The 14,255-nt window shown below is 44.4% G+C and overlaps 1 protein-coding gene across 1 annotated transcript in view; it reads left to right on the top strand.

Moving 5' to 3' along the window:
* The window catches only part of LOC146832970 (mitochondrial adenyl nucleotide antiporter SLC25A23-like), a 191,059-nt gene extending 182,417 nt beyond the window's left edge, over positions 1–8,642 (top strand). Inside the window, exons 9-10 of the mRNA XM_085600506.1 lie at positions 4,486–4,636; positions 4,854–8,642. Coding sequence (XP_085456632.1) covers positions 4,486–4,636; positions 4,854–5,038 — 336 coding nt within the window. The 3' untranslated portion in view covers positions 5,039–8,642. The remainder of the gene's footprint in view (positions 1–4,485; positions 4,637–4,853) is intronic.
* The last annotated feature ends 5,613 nt before the right edge of the window (positions 8,643–14,255 follow it).

Here is a 14,255-nt window from a genome sequence, read left to right as displayed (position 1 = left end):
AAGTACTTTGGTAAGAAAATGCTTTACTTTTGGTAAGAATATCTAGCAGTTCTCTTTAATTACTAACAGAAAATGTTTACATTGTGATGTCTCCCACAGTAGAGTTTTCTAATATAGCGGACTCAGATCTTTGGTGTGGAAATCTACGGCACCCTTGCTCAAAATTAACTATAGGTTGGGTAACTAAATAATTGCCTTTTTAATCAATTGGTACATATTTACAGATTTCCCTTCATATCAATCTGCTTCCACGTCAAGTTTAGAAAGAATTGAGGCTTTTGTTCTAAAATTAGACTTGTTTTTTTAAATGCATCTTCCTATCATTCATAGACCAAGAAGGCAGAAAATACGATCTCGAGATGACAATTGCAGTGTGGACACTGTAGGTATCAGGTCTATAGCATCATGAGTCACACTGTCTTCACCTATTGTTGGCACCAAAAAAACTTCATTCAAGGCAACAAAATGCTTTTCATACCCTACCACTAGACATACGGACAGTGCACAGCTTGTGAAGCTAGAATACTCTTAAACTTATTTTTACGGGGAAGTAAGGTTTTTCTTCCCAAAGTGGGGTTTTCTGATTCACACCATAAGGCAAATAACAAAAGCCTGTTTTATCAAGTTAAACATATTTTTCAAACAAGACCCTGAAACTCATTTTTCTTTCTCCTTTGAAATGATAACCAGCATATCTCTCAAAAGAATATCAATGATGATTAAGTCCTGTCTACTCAAACTCTAAAGAATTAATTCTATGTAGGTGTGGCGAAGAAGAGGAGGAATATGGCCATAAGTCTATGGTGACCGGAGCAGCTCGGAGAGGTTTTTGTTTTTGTTCAGCTGATTCCAGTAACTGAAAGGTGCAGCCTCTCAGGACCAGGCCCAAGAAGACAAGTGCACCTGTGCTTTTTGGTTTATGGAGCCAGCGGTTGTAAGGGCTAGGTAACCAAAGGTGACACTTTGGGAGCTTTGTCGTCTGTGAGACATCTCCGGATCAGCTAGCTGTTAGGAGGAGCCCACTAGAGATCCTCATGCTGACAGTGAAGGAGGTCTGTGGCATGAAAAACAGACATTTGTCTGAATCACTTTGCTATTCTTGTTTATTGTTGCTGTTCTTTTAGATAAGGCATTGCTTGTGCCCACAGCCTATGAGAGACAATCCATCGACATGACTATGGTCTGCAATGTAATTGGGTTGAGCGGGAACACTGCTTAGACCTGATTAGAGGAAACACATAGGACCACCAAATAAAGGTAACCGATGTAGAAGGGGTATGAGATACCACTTGCCATAAAATTTGAGTGGCAAATAGAGGGATTAAGTTGAGGGCCTTGCCATTTACCTGGTTTGGAAGACTGTCCTGTGGCTCAAAATAAGCCCCCAATCCAAAGAAAAACAGTGAAGGTGGTAGAAAGGAGGGACCCTAAGTGAAGAGGCATCAGATTTGTGCTACGTGAACTCCTGATCAAAACATGGAGTTACGGAAAGGCTCCAAAGAATAGAAAAACAATGTCCCAGATTGTACCCAATTTAGTAAAACCGAGAAGAGACCGTACTTAAACTGGAGATGAATGCATTCGATGGAACCGCCAGAACACAGCAGATCAAATGTCTGTAGATAAATGCAGAGATCAGATGAATACAGTGATCAGAGAAATGCAAGTGCTGACCCTACACTGGAGATAAGCAATTGACATCACACACTGAGAACATTGAGGACTAAGTGAGGGTTGCACATTTCCCCTTGATTTGCCTCCCAATAGTGGTTGCCGGCGACTATATTAAAAAGTTTTTGCAGCGCTGGCTGGAAGCCCACCAACTAGATCTCAAGCAAGAAAAACACACATAATCGCTTCATCGCATGTGATTAGGAGAGGCCTTGGTGACAACAGCAGAGGTGCAACAATAGTGGTTTTGTTAAAGAATGGAATGGCTAGAGAAGAGGTTCTGATAAGAGCATGGAAGATGGGCTGCAAGTGAGACCATCTCTCAGAAGCAAAAGATTAAATGGCTGAACCACCCTTTCTGCATAACGATCATCTGTAACCTCGGTCTTCCTGTGTTTACCTTCAGCCAGAAGGTAACAAGACATATTACTATATTGAAGGGTGGGTGTTGTAAAGTGAGTATGGTAAAGATTGAAAAAACTAGAATCGACATGAAATTATTTTCTCATTTCTCTTTTTGTCATGCTGTCCCTCATGCTTGAACAGATTTCGCGAAGTCTGAAATTTGTAAAGCAGAAACAGCTTATGCAGAGCCATCACATAGGTGAAAAGATTACTCAAATCCCTAGGCAAATGAAACATTAGGCCTGGTAAAACATTAAGGGAAAATTATTTCCAAAAAGAACAGACAGTGGTCCATGTGGCTTTCTTGCATATGTTCCAGCAATTTGGCCATGCATCTTTAGCTCATGTGGAGTGTACCTATAGTCTTTTTTTCAATGTGTGAACTCCATAAATCTTGAAAGAATCTGAGCTATAACAGTCTATCATCCTGGGGTTATATACACCTTCGTAATGAGGTTGCCACATGGTGATACACAGTGAGTGACAGACTATGTGATTCCCACCGAAGATATTTACTGTGATCTGCAGTTCACAAGTCTTAGTCTTCCAATGTTTCATGATCAGGAAATGAAGTACCAATTACATTGGGTAATAGTAACACCTATTATTTAAAGTGATTGGAAACAGCAGAAATGTGGTATGAATCCCTATATTAAAAAAACAAGTAATTTGTTTCTAAATCAAAAATGTATAGAATTTTCAATGTCAAGTTTATGAAGAGCATCATCAGCAGAAGAAGAGTGTGGCCTAGGCTTTAAGACGGAAAGGAATATTACCTATTATAGGTGAAATTCCAAGATAATGCTTAGAATACAGCAGGGCACTGTTCTGAAGGCTAGTTTACCCTTTTGAAAGGCAACATAAGGTTACTAAGCACAACAAGCCTGTGAGCCCTTGATCATTCTGGCTGATGTAATGGTTGCCAAAACATCTACCTTGACCCACAAAAAGTTGAGATCACAAAGAACCACATGTTCAAATAGCTTCTATGTCATAGACCTTAGAATACAATTTGGATCCAAGTATGAAGCAGAATATATTATTGGGGGTGAAGTTGGAGCCATCAATCAAAATGTCCTTCAGCAATATCATTTCAGGTTTAGTGAGAAAACCTAGGCAGGCCTATTCAAGTATGTGGCAGTGGCAGACAACTTGCCTGAGTCAAATGTTTTGTTGGCACTCACTAGGTAGGTGATTAAAGAAAGGACATAATGAGTTCCAAAAATCAGGTTAAGTCATTTCTCCAATGCCTGAAGACAGAACCCTAACCCTTTGCTATTATCAGGTTTGCATTAGGGATCTTCCTAGTAATGGGCAGGGTACTTTAATTTCACCACGTAAAAAAGCATGTGAAAATAAGCAGATGTCTCAGGACCCACATCTTCAAGGTTTGCAGTGAAATTGACAATTCATCCCTGTTGCAGAGGCAAAGTCTCAGAATGGGTTCTTGAGACAGTAAGAAGAGATAGGAAAACTAGAAGAGTGAAGGTTATGTGAGAGCGATTGCAATAATTGTAGTGGGGTGGCTTCACCTGAACTTGTGAATACATTGGAAAAGAGGGAAATACAAAAGATATTTCCTGATCAGCTGGAACAGGAGCACTTCTCCATGAAAACTCTTTCCCCATACAAGCACACAGGGCCGGATTTAGATCTTGGCAGGTGGGTTACTCGGCCACAACTGTAACTGATATTCCGTGCTCCAAAATATAAATCCCATTATATCCTATGGGATTTATATTTTTGGCAGACGGAATATCTGTCACTGTTATGAGGGAGTAACTCATCCGTTGTGATCTAAATCAGACTCAAAGTTGGGAGATAGCAGAGACCTCAATCTTGGGAAACGTTGTGATGTTGCAGATACACTGTGTGACTAGATTGGAACATTCCCATTTGTGAGCTGCAAAGCATAAACAACTTTGCTGTTAAGTGAACACTGTTTCCTTCTCGAAGAAGAACAGCCTGGTCTGTAATGTTGTGAAGAAGGACCCAGTTGCAAAGCACATTCACTCTATTTATTTATAATCCTTACAGTTTTCTTGAAACTCCCGCACTTTACTTTAACCCTTCACTAAAACAAGGACCGAACCTAAATAGTGCCACATGTGTGTTACTTGCCCCCACCTGCTTTAATGTATCCGAGACTCTGCTACCTGGTTAGACCTCCTCTTCTGGAAATGCTGTTCTCCTGCAGCACTTGTTTCCACGTAATTCCTTTGTGATCTTTCCACCTGCATGCACAGCACACCCTATATTACTCCTTATATGTCCTGAACACTCTATTGACCTCTGCTTGTACTTAACTGACCATTCTCATAACCACTTGCAGTCTCCAAGTATCCAGATGACCCTTCAGAGGTCCTTGTCATTCCCATTTGAACCAGACTTAATTTTGTCTTGCTGCAGACCCTGAAGAACATGTGGTTACAGAAGTACAGCAAAAACACAGCTGACCCAGGAGTGCTGGTGCTGCTGGCATGTGGCACTGCCTCCAGCACATGTGGGCAGATGGCCAGCTACCCCTTAGCCCTGGTACGGACCCGGATGCAGGCTCAAGGTGAGTTGGCCTTTAAGGCAACTCGGGCACCTGAGTGGATGGCCTTTAGTGTTCATCGCTTGTTTTTTACGTTATTCTCCTGGGACATTCTTGTGATTGAAGAATGAGTATTATCAACTGTTAAGAGTTCGAATCTCAGTGGGAGGAGGGTTCTGTGATATTTGTGTTTTGTAGACACCTCATTAATCTTTGCTTTCTCCCCTCTCCCCCTCGACAGCTTCAATTGAGGGTGCTCCCCAACTCTCTATGCTTGGACTTTTCCGAAACATTTTGTCGCAGGAAGGAGTGTTTGGACTGTACCGGGGCATTGCCCCCAACTTCATGAAGGTCATCCCAGCTGTCAGCATCAGCTACGTAGTATATGAGAACATGAAATTTGCCCTTGGTGTTACTTCAAGATGAAATTCCAGGATGTCTAGTACCCTGCTTAAAGCCCAATGATTCACCAACACAGGGAGATGACGGGAGAAATAGCGTGTGGCCCAATCAGCTGTGGAAAAGGACCCATCATTGCATCCAACACCCAAAGTGTTTTGGGTGGGGATCTAAAAACGAGTTAGTCAGCAACCCAGCAGCAAATCAAAGATCACACAACTCAAACTGAGTAAAGATCAAAGAACTGGTGTAGACAGAGCAAAACTTATGAAGCAGTGCATTGCTCATTCACCTACGGTGAAGGGCATAAGAACCATTAAGCCAACACAAATCTAAGTGACCTAAAGACTACCCAAATGGCAAAGGACAAATATTCAACAAATCCTGACTACACCAGTCCAACACAAACAAAATCACACAGACAGTTACTGCCCCAGGGACACGAGAACCATATGACCAACAGTTAACAATAAGGATGCGAAATTCAGGCACCCAGCATAGGACTGACCAAACCTACGTATCATCTAACCAGTTGTGTGGCCTTTGACCCAAGAAGTTATGTGTTAGCTATTAAACCAGCAATACATGAAGATCAGCTAAGGAAAGGGTGAAGAATATAAATAACAATTGTTAGTAAGCAACGATTACCCAAGTGAGGCAAAGCAAATGAATGCATTAGCCAGAAAGCTGGCAATAGCACCCATTGACTGTTCAACCAACAAACTATCAATGAATAAATGTTACCACATCAGAACAGGCCCCACCTCAATCTTAAACAAGTTAAGGTGTATTATTGAACCACTAATTCAATACTCAGCTATCCCTAACACAGACTCCACTAAATCAACAACTCATCTCAAAAGTCCAATCCAGTACTAATCCATTACCTGTGCAGGTCTGTACTCTGACAAAGAAACTGATCTTTCATCGTTCCTGCGCTGACCTCCAACAGAAGCACTGACCCACCACCCATGGTTTCTGACGTTTCACATAGGAAACTATCCACCATCCAACCCGCCCAACCTCTGCTACAGGGAATGAACAATCACTCAGCCACCTCTGACACAGGAACTCATCCTTCACCAAGGCCACATATCCTCAGACACTGGAACTGATCAATTGCTCAACTAGTCCTGACCCTAGATTAGACCTGTGGGGTTAAGTAAATTGCCACAGAATTGTTTCACATATCTCTGTAGTAACCAGCACTGAAGCAGGATGAGAATGTAGCAGTTAAGCGCAAATGAGTGAAAGCCTAAGACTTCTAACCCCTACAGCTGAGATCTTGTGAATGTTTGAAAGCATGCAAAAGTAATTGAAGTGATGCAGTCGCATGTCCTGAAAAAAGTTGAGTTGCAGACTCCCAACAGAGCAGCACCTTCCTCTCAACCCTAAGTTATAGAATGTATCCTAGCTGCTCATCTTTTATCACTACTGAAATGTCCTTTTGATACCTGTTTATGAAATGCAGCCATTTCACACCAAAGCCTGTTGCCACCTTTGAACTCATGGCACGCTTCATTTCCGAGCAGTGGGCATACACTTGTTTTCTACCTCTTTGTCCATCCTGGTCCAGCTGTACATCCCACAACTCACTGACACATGAATTTCTACATTTGCCTTCCAATAAGAATTTTCCTCTACCCCATCAACCACATGAAGGCCTGCCGGGTAACTTTTACAGAGTTGAGGAATTCACATGTAATTCAAGGCACACAAGTTGCAATAATGTGCCTAGCTCACTTATATTGGCAGCATGGGAGGGATATCTTCTTATTGGTCTGTAGGCCTGGCATCTTCTGTGTCTTCTGGGCATCTTTATTTTGGTCTTTGGCAATGACATATCTTGGGGCTTTGGCCTGACCTATCATAGGTCCACATGCAAGTATGTGCTTATTCCCAGGCTAGTGGGACTGGCTGTCACTGGATCTTTAGAGCCAATTTATTTTGCAATCTGATTTTGGCTTATCATGTGTCATTGAGATTCGGTTATCTTTGATGTTTCTGCTATTCTCAGGTCTTTAGTGTTGACCTAAATTGTCTCTTCGGCATAACCTTACCTTGGGTACAGGTAAATCTCTGGTCTTTGCCGCTGGTTTGTAATGGACCTATGACACCAGTTTATCTTGTGTCTTTGCCACTAGCATACCCTGAATCTTTGATGCCTTCTTATGTTGGGTGTCTGTCATTGTTTTATTATTGGGTCTTTTCTGCTAGCATATTTTCGGTTATTGTGCTAACTAATTTTATATGTTTGAGGTCAGCCTTTCTTGGGTCTTAGGCATTAAGTTCTTTTCTGTCTTTAACACTGTATGTATCTTTGGGGTTGACCACTGGCTTTTCCTTTTTTTTTATAAGGGTTGTTATGCATCTTTAGCATCAGCGTATCACTGGTATTTGACACTGGGGCTACCTTGTTCTTTGGCACCATTTTTTGGGGGGTATTTAGCACTGGGCAATCTTAGGTATTTGTCAACAATTTATATTGTGCGTTTTGCAATAATTTCTTTTGAATCCTTGAAGTCCGTTGAAATTATCTTTGTTCTTTTTCACTGGTTTATCTTCAGCCTTTAGCGCCAATTTATACAGATTCGGTTGTGCTGGTTTATCTTGGATCACTGGTTTCAGGTTATTAGTGCTCTTCAGCACTGGTTTATGTTGGAACTTTGCTGTAGGTTATTATAGATATTTAATAGTGCACTTCCTGAGTATTTGGCACAGGGTTAGCTTGTGGGTAATGCACTGGTTTCCTTTCAGTCATTTCACTGGCCTTTAAGTCCACACTGCTGGTCCTACTTGTTGTCAAGCTTGCCTTTGGTCAATGGAGACAGTTTAGTGTGAGTCTCTGGGAGACCCTAACTGGGGAACTTGGAGCTTTTGTATGTTTGGTTTTGGGAATATAATAGTTTGGGGTTTTTAAGTCTGACATTCAGTGGTCTCTGAGTAGCAATTACTTAGGTCTTAATTGGCATATTATCTTTGAAATTCTGCACTGTTTTACCCAAGTCCTCTTTCCTTCTGTGTGACTACTTTAAGGTCCTCTGGCTGGCTTTAGTGTTGGAATGAGGCATGTGCATAGTTGAGTTATGAGTATCGTGGTTATGTGCTGAGTGTGTTATATGGTCATATAATGGATCGTAAGCAGATGGAGGTCACAGTCTTCATCTCTGATTCCAAGGACTTATAGGGCGATCGAGCTTATCTGGTCAGCTCCCTGTTGGTAGGATGTAAGAAGAATGTTGCATGCATTGGCTCTGGTGGATAGGTTGTAGGAAGTTGAATGTAAGAATCTTGTGAGTCTTTATATTTTCTCATTTACATTTCATAAATATTATTTTTGTAATCTAAGACTTGTCCGCAAGTTGAGACTTTTTGTCCCAGTTTTATCCCCACCCTTTTCTACCTCTTTCATTGGGATACTGCAACTGGAGCATGACGGGCAAACTTTTAACAAGGACGTCTACCCGCTCGCTCAGCACTGCCTGCACCTTTGAATTCAATGCACAGTGAAACCTGCATGTTTCTGCACTGTCATGATGTCAACAGCCCTCTCCGGTCTTAATGTAGAAACAAGACTTGGGTCTTGGGTTGCATAGAAAGGACTTTGAATGTATAAAATTGTAAAATCTTTGATTGTTTGTAACTTTTCTTCTGGTGAACCAACTAAACGTACTAAAACCCTTTAGCTCTAAAATAACCATTGTGCCCAGCAGACACCATTTGGCTTTGGGAAAGCTGCATCCCGCATAGAGATACAGTTCAGCCCAAGAGACACAAATGGAGTCTGTGGAAGCCAAAGTTACTCCAGTATTGGAAATTTCATAGATTCCCATAGCTTGTATCATTCCCCGTCGTCGGAATGGGAGTCTCGGTAAATAAAAATAACATAGCAGTAGGTACAAAACAAGCATTGGCATAGCCAATAGGTCTCGCCTTTGGGACCTTATAAGTGTTTAGCCATGCAACAGTTGCATAACTAAATACTTATAAGGTCCCAAAAGCGAGACCTATTGGCTATGCCAAGCGGCCGAATGCGCTGGCTATACTTGCAATATACGATCGTCAGATGTGGTGTGACCTCTCACCATATCTAGACCAGCTGCCTCAGGAAAACAAGGTGGAAGCAAAGAAGATCTTGCAAAAGGGAGAGGTCACATCTGCTGAAATTATTGACTGTGCAATGGACATTGCCACGCCGGCTTTCCGTTCGGCCGCGAAAGTGAAAGTAATCGCGGAAAAGCACGGCGCGCGCGCCCGCACACATGCACTGTAGCTCTAGGCTGGCCTGGTAGCACTTTTTGAAGCCCTCTCAAAAAGTCTCGCCAGACCAGCGCATGCGCTGGGTCAGGCGAGACCGAAAAAGAAGGAAAGGCCTAGGCCTCATCACATTTTGTAGCATATCCACCTCTTTTTGTAAAAGAGACAAAAATAAAGCAACAACCAATCAGAATAGCCTCACCCCACAGAACCCTCCTGAGGGACCCTCAAAGCCTCTGATTTTCTACCGCACGATGTGCTTAGGGAGTCTCCTTTGAGCTCTGCTCATTTCAACCATATTCCACAGTTTTTTCTTCAGAATTGTTGGATTTTTCTGTTGGAATGGACAAGGAGAAGAAAACTCTTTTTTAGGCTTGTTCCAACTGTGGCAAGAAAAGGTTGTATGTGGAGGACAGGCATAAAGACTGCACCTACTGCCTGTATCCGGACCACAAGGCTCAGGACTGCAAGATCTGCCGCACCTTTTCCACAAAGACTCCCTGGGACCGTGAGGGTCACCTTCTCACCTGGCTCCACAAGCTGAAGTCAAGGAAGGAAACACTATCAAGCAATAGCGATGATTCATCAACTGCCACTTCATCCAGAAGATCAGTGAAGAGGGATAGGGCTTCCCCTTCTCCATCTACAGACCGCCACGCAAAGGCCTAAAAAAAGACCCCCCCGTGAGTCTGAGAGCTGGAGTCCTAGAGAATCTCCTCATCATGGTGCAAAGGAGAGGGAAGGACTACCTTCAGCAGGAGCAGTGACCAAGGCTGATAAACCTTTTAAAAAACCTTCTTCTCTGTCATCTGAGAAGTCTGACAAGATTGGTCAATCGTCGCCGACGCTGCGAAAGACTCCATCAACGAAGGTTTCTAAAATACAAGTCAAAACAGTGCCACCGTCGACGGGCTCGTCGACGGTGCCTTCAAGTCTCCATCCTTCAACGTCGACGAAGGTAGTGACGAAGGTATCGGCGAAGGTGTCGACGACGGTGTCGACGACGATGGCTTCAATGACGACGACGTCAACGAGAGCTTTGACGACCATGACGGTGATGACGACGACAGCGGGAATGTCAACGGACTTGTCGACGACAATGTTGACGACGCCTATTTCATCGTCAACGATATGCTCGTCGTCGGTGGGTCTTCCGTCGACGACGATTTCTTTTGCTTCTCCGTCACGGTACCGCCGACGACGTCTTCGTCGACGGAGAAGATTACCATTTCTTTGAAGAGAATCACGCCGGACATGACTTCTCCAAGAAGGGTTACCCCTCTGCCTCCCGCGCTGTTGCTGGAGGAGGAAGACGATTCTGAGGGTGAGAATGATTCTTTTGGTTATGCCAATAGCCCTTCACAGCTTCTGGTCAAGTGCCAGGACACTGATTCTGAGGTTGAATACTTTCATGGGCACACTTATCACCCTTTTCAACGTCAGGAAGACACTAAACAGGAGATGGTTTCTGTACCTTCTTCCCTCTTGACGGATCTTCAAGACATGCTACAGGACTATAGGAGGAGATTCTCCCAGCCACCTCCTCCTTCACTTCCTTTGATGCAGACTGTTTCTGCTCCACCAGCTCGTTCTGTGTCTTCGCCAAGATCATCGTCCCAGATGATTTCACAACCTCAATTTACCAGTCCAGTCTCACATCCGGTGGTTCCAGAGTTGCATATTGATTCCTCGGACGAGGATCAGGGCGATATCATCAGGCCGGACCAGTGGGATGATTGTTATACCGGACCCAGCTTCTCCAACACCGGATACTGCTGATTCTCCCCCGGTAGACATTGGGGGGTTTCATAAATTGATGGAAAGAGCTTCTGGCAGATTTAAACTTCCCATGCCTTCAGTTCAAATGAAATGTTTTCTTTATGATTTTAAAGAACCTTATAGGAAGACTGTCCATTCCATTCCTATTGTCAGCCATGTCTGGGAGGAAGGTCTTAAGGCAATGAAGAATCCGGCTACTGTTATTCCAGTCTTGCCGCGTCTGGAGAAAAAATATAAGGCCCCTGAAGACAGTCTAGCATCCTTAACAGGTCAACCGAAGCCGGATTCGGTGATATCTCAGGCGGCTCAGAAGAAATCTCGTAATCCTTCTGCGCCTCTTACTGCTCCTCCGGATAAGGAAGGCAGACGCCTAGATAATGCTGGGAAAAGATTTTCCTCGATGGCAAGTCTTCTGATTAGAGCGGCGAATGCGCTGGCTATACTTGCAATATACGATCGTCAGATGTGGTGTGACCTCTCACCATATCTAGACCAGCTGCCTCAGGAAAACAAGGTGGAAGCAAAGAAGATCTTGCAAAAGGGAGAGGTCACATCTGCTGAAATAATTGACTGTGCAATGGACATTGCCACGCCGGCTTTCCGTTCGCTTGCAGGCGCAGCTGTTCTTCGTCGCCAAGGCTGGCTGAGGGTGACAGGGTTCCGGCCGGAGGTCCAGAACAAAATCCTGGACCTTCCGTTTGATGGGGAGGCATTATTCGGTAAACATATTGATGATGCCCTCCAAAACATCAAAAAAGATACGGAGACGGCAAGATCCTTAGGAACCCTACAATATCGAAAGGTTCCTTTCCGTGGAGCCAGAGGAAGGAGTACTACGACCTACAGAGGTTCTTACCAGCAGCAACGGTATCCTTCTTATAATTCAGTGCCTCAGTCTTATCGTCCATCTTACTATCAAAGACAAGGCCAGACCTCTTCTTTCTCTAGGTTTAACTCAAGTGGAAAACAGAATCGCCAGGGTCGTGATACCTCTAAGCGACAATAGCGGCGTGCTGGCTCTTCCTGCTGTACCCTCCTCCGCGACAACATTTGTGAGTGGCAGGGTATCTCAATGCCTCCACAATTGGCGACGGATTACATCAGACCGTTGGGTACTCAACATCATTCAATGTGGCCATACACTGGAATTCGTACATCCTCCACCTTACAAGCCCCCTGCCGCCATGCCTTCGAAACATCTGCGTCTTCTGCACCTCGAAGTTCATCAGATGCTCCTCAAAGGAGCTGTAGAGCCGGTCCCTTTTCCTCAGAAGGGAGAGGGTTTCTACTCAAGATTTTTTCTGATCAAGAAGACGCCGGAAAAGTGGCGCCCTATTTTAGATCTCAGGGAGCTAAGCACCTATCTCATAAAACCATCCTTTTGGATGGTGTCTCCAGGACATTTTACGTTTACTCAACCCTGGGGATTTTATGGCCACTCTCGGTCTCGACTATGCCTATTTTCACATACCCATTCATCCAGCCCACAGGGTTCTACCTTTTGGACTTCGGTCTGCTCCAAGGATCTTTACCAAGGTGTTAGCGCCGGTGGCAGCTTTCCTCAGGAAGCAGCATTTTCAAGTCTTTCCCTACCTGGACGATTGTTTGCTGAAGGCCCCGTCCAGACAGACAGCGGAGGAAACAGTCGATGCATGTACGCGTCTGTTCAGCAATCTGGGCCTGATTCTCAATAGGAAAAAGTCATCTCTGTCCGTCCAAGATAGCACGATTCCTAGGAGCCGTTCTGGACACGACTCTCAACAAGGCTTCTCCATCCCTCGAAAGGCAAGGTTAACTGATGTCCATGGCTCAGTTGTTAAGAAGAAGAAAGTGTCTTTCAGTTCGCCATTACATATCCCTGCTAGGAACAATTTCCTCTTGCATTCCTTTAATACCTCATAGCAGGTTACGGATGCGTTCACTTCAGGAACAGTTCGACCTACAATGGCGACAAGTTGACAGATCCTTCGACGACAAGATAATAATCACTCCTGCTATGAAAAAGGCCGCCTTGTGGTGGACGAAGGAACAACATTTATCCCAAGGTCCATCCTTCGTAGTCGATCCAGCTCCTCAAGTTGTAACTACAGATGCCTCGCTGGAAGGCTGGGGCGCGGTGTTACAAGATTTACATGTAAGCGGTCATTGGTTGCCTCAGCACCGTCTTCTTCATATCAATCTCCTGGAACTCAGGGCAATTCGTCTGGCTCTACGGGCTTTTCTTCCACGGCTGCAGGGATCGACGGTTCTTGTCTGCACGGACAACACTACAGCCATGCACTACATAAACAAAGAAGGGGGTACCAGATCTCTTCCGTTGTCACAGGAAGCCTAGAGGATTTGGAGGTGGGCTATCCTTCACAGGATATCTCTGAAGGTAGAACATATTCCAGGGATACTAAACGAAAAGGCAGACATGCTCAGCAGGCTGTCATCAGTCAGCCACGAATGGGAACTGAACCAGACTGTCATGCAGGAAATCTTTCACCGGTGGGGCAGACCTGCAATTGACCTCTTTGCAACCCCAGAGAACAAAAAATGCCAGTTTTACGCCAGTAGGTTACACCATCGAGGATCGCTGGGGAATGCGCTTTCGATAGCCTGGTCAGGTGCATTTGTATATGCTTTTCCCCCCATTCCGTTGATACCCAGAGTACTCAGGAAGATCAAAACAGAACCGTGCAAGATGGTCTTAATAGCTCCAGCTTGGCCGGGGCAGGTCTGGTTCACGGAGCTTCATCTCCTCTCCCTGGTCCCTTCACAGCAGCTAAGGATGGTCCCAGACCTTCTCACGATGTCCCAGGGCAAGGTCTGGCATCCGGACCCTCGCTCCTTACACCTAACAGCATGGCTTTTGAGCAGCAAGAGTTTCTTGGGCTAGATCTCTCGGAGGAGATTAAGGAGATGCTTTCTCAAGCCAGGGCTCCGTCTACTAATAAGACATACCGTTTAAAATAGAAGAGATTCTGCATCTGGTGTCAGCAGGAGGGTTTCGACCCTTTTACATCTCAACCTCACCAAGTTCTTCCATATTTCATGTCTTTGGCTAATGCGGACTGGCTCATTCATCCATTAAGGTTCATTTGGCGTCAGTTTCTCGTTATAGACTCACTACATCTGGTCCTTCTCTTTGGTCATCCAGGATTGTCAAGCAGTTCCTCAAAGGCCTCTTTAGAGTCTTTCCTCCAGTGAGGCCTCCACCTTCTAT

The sequence above is a fragment of the Triturus cristatus genome, chromosome 4_2 (genome assembly GCF_964204655.1).
Source record: "Triturus cristatus chromosome 4_2, aTriCri1.1, whole genome shotgun sequence".
In the NCBI taxonomy this organism is placed as follows: domain Eukaryota; kingdom Metazoa; phylum Chordata; class Amphibia; order Caudata; family Salamandridae; genus Triturus; species Triturus cristatus.
This window is presented reverse-complemented; position numbering and strand designations above follow the sequence as displayed.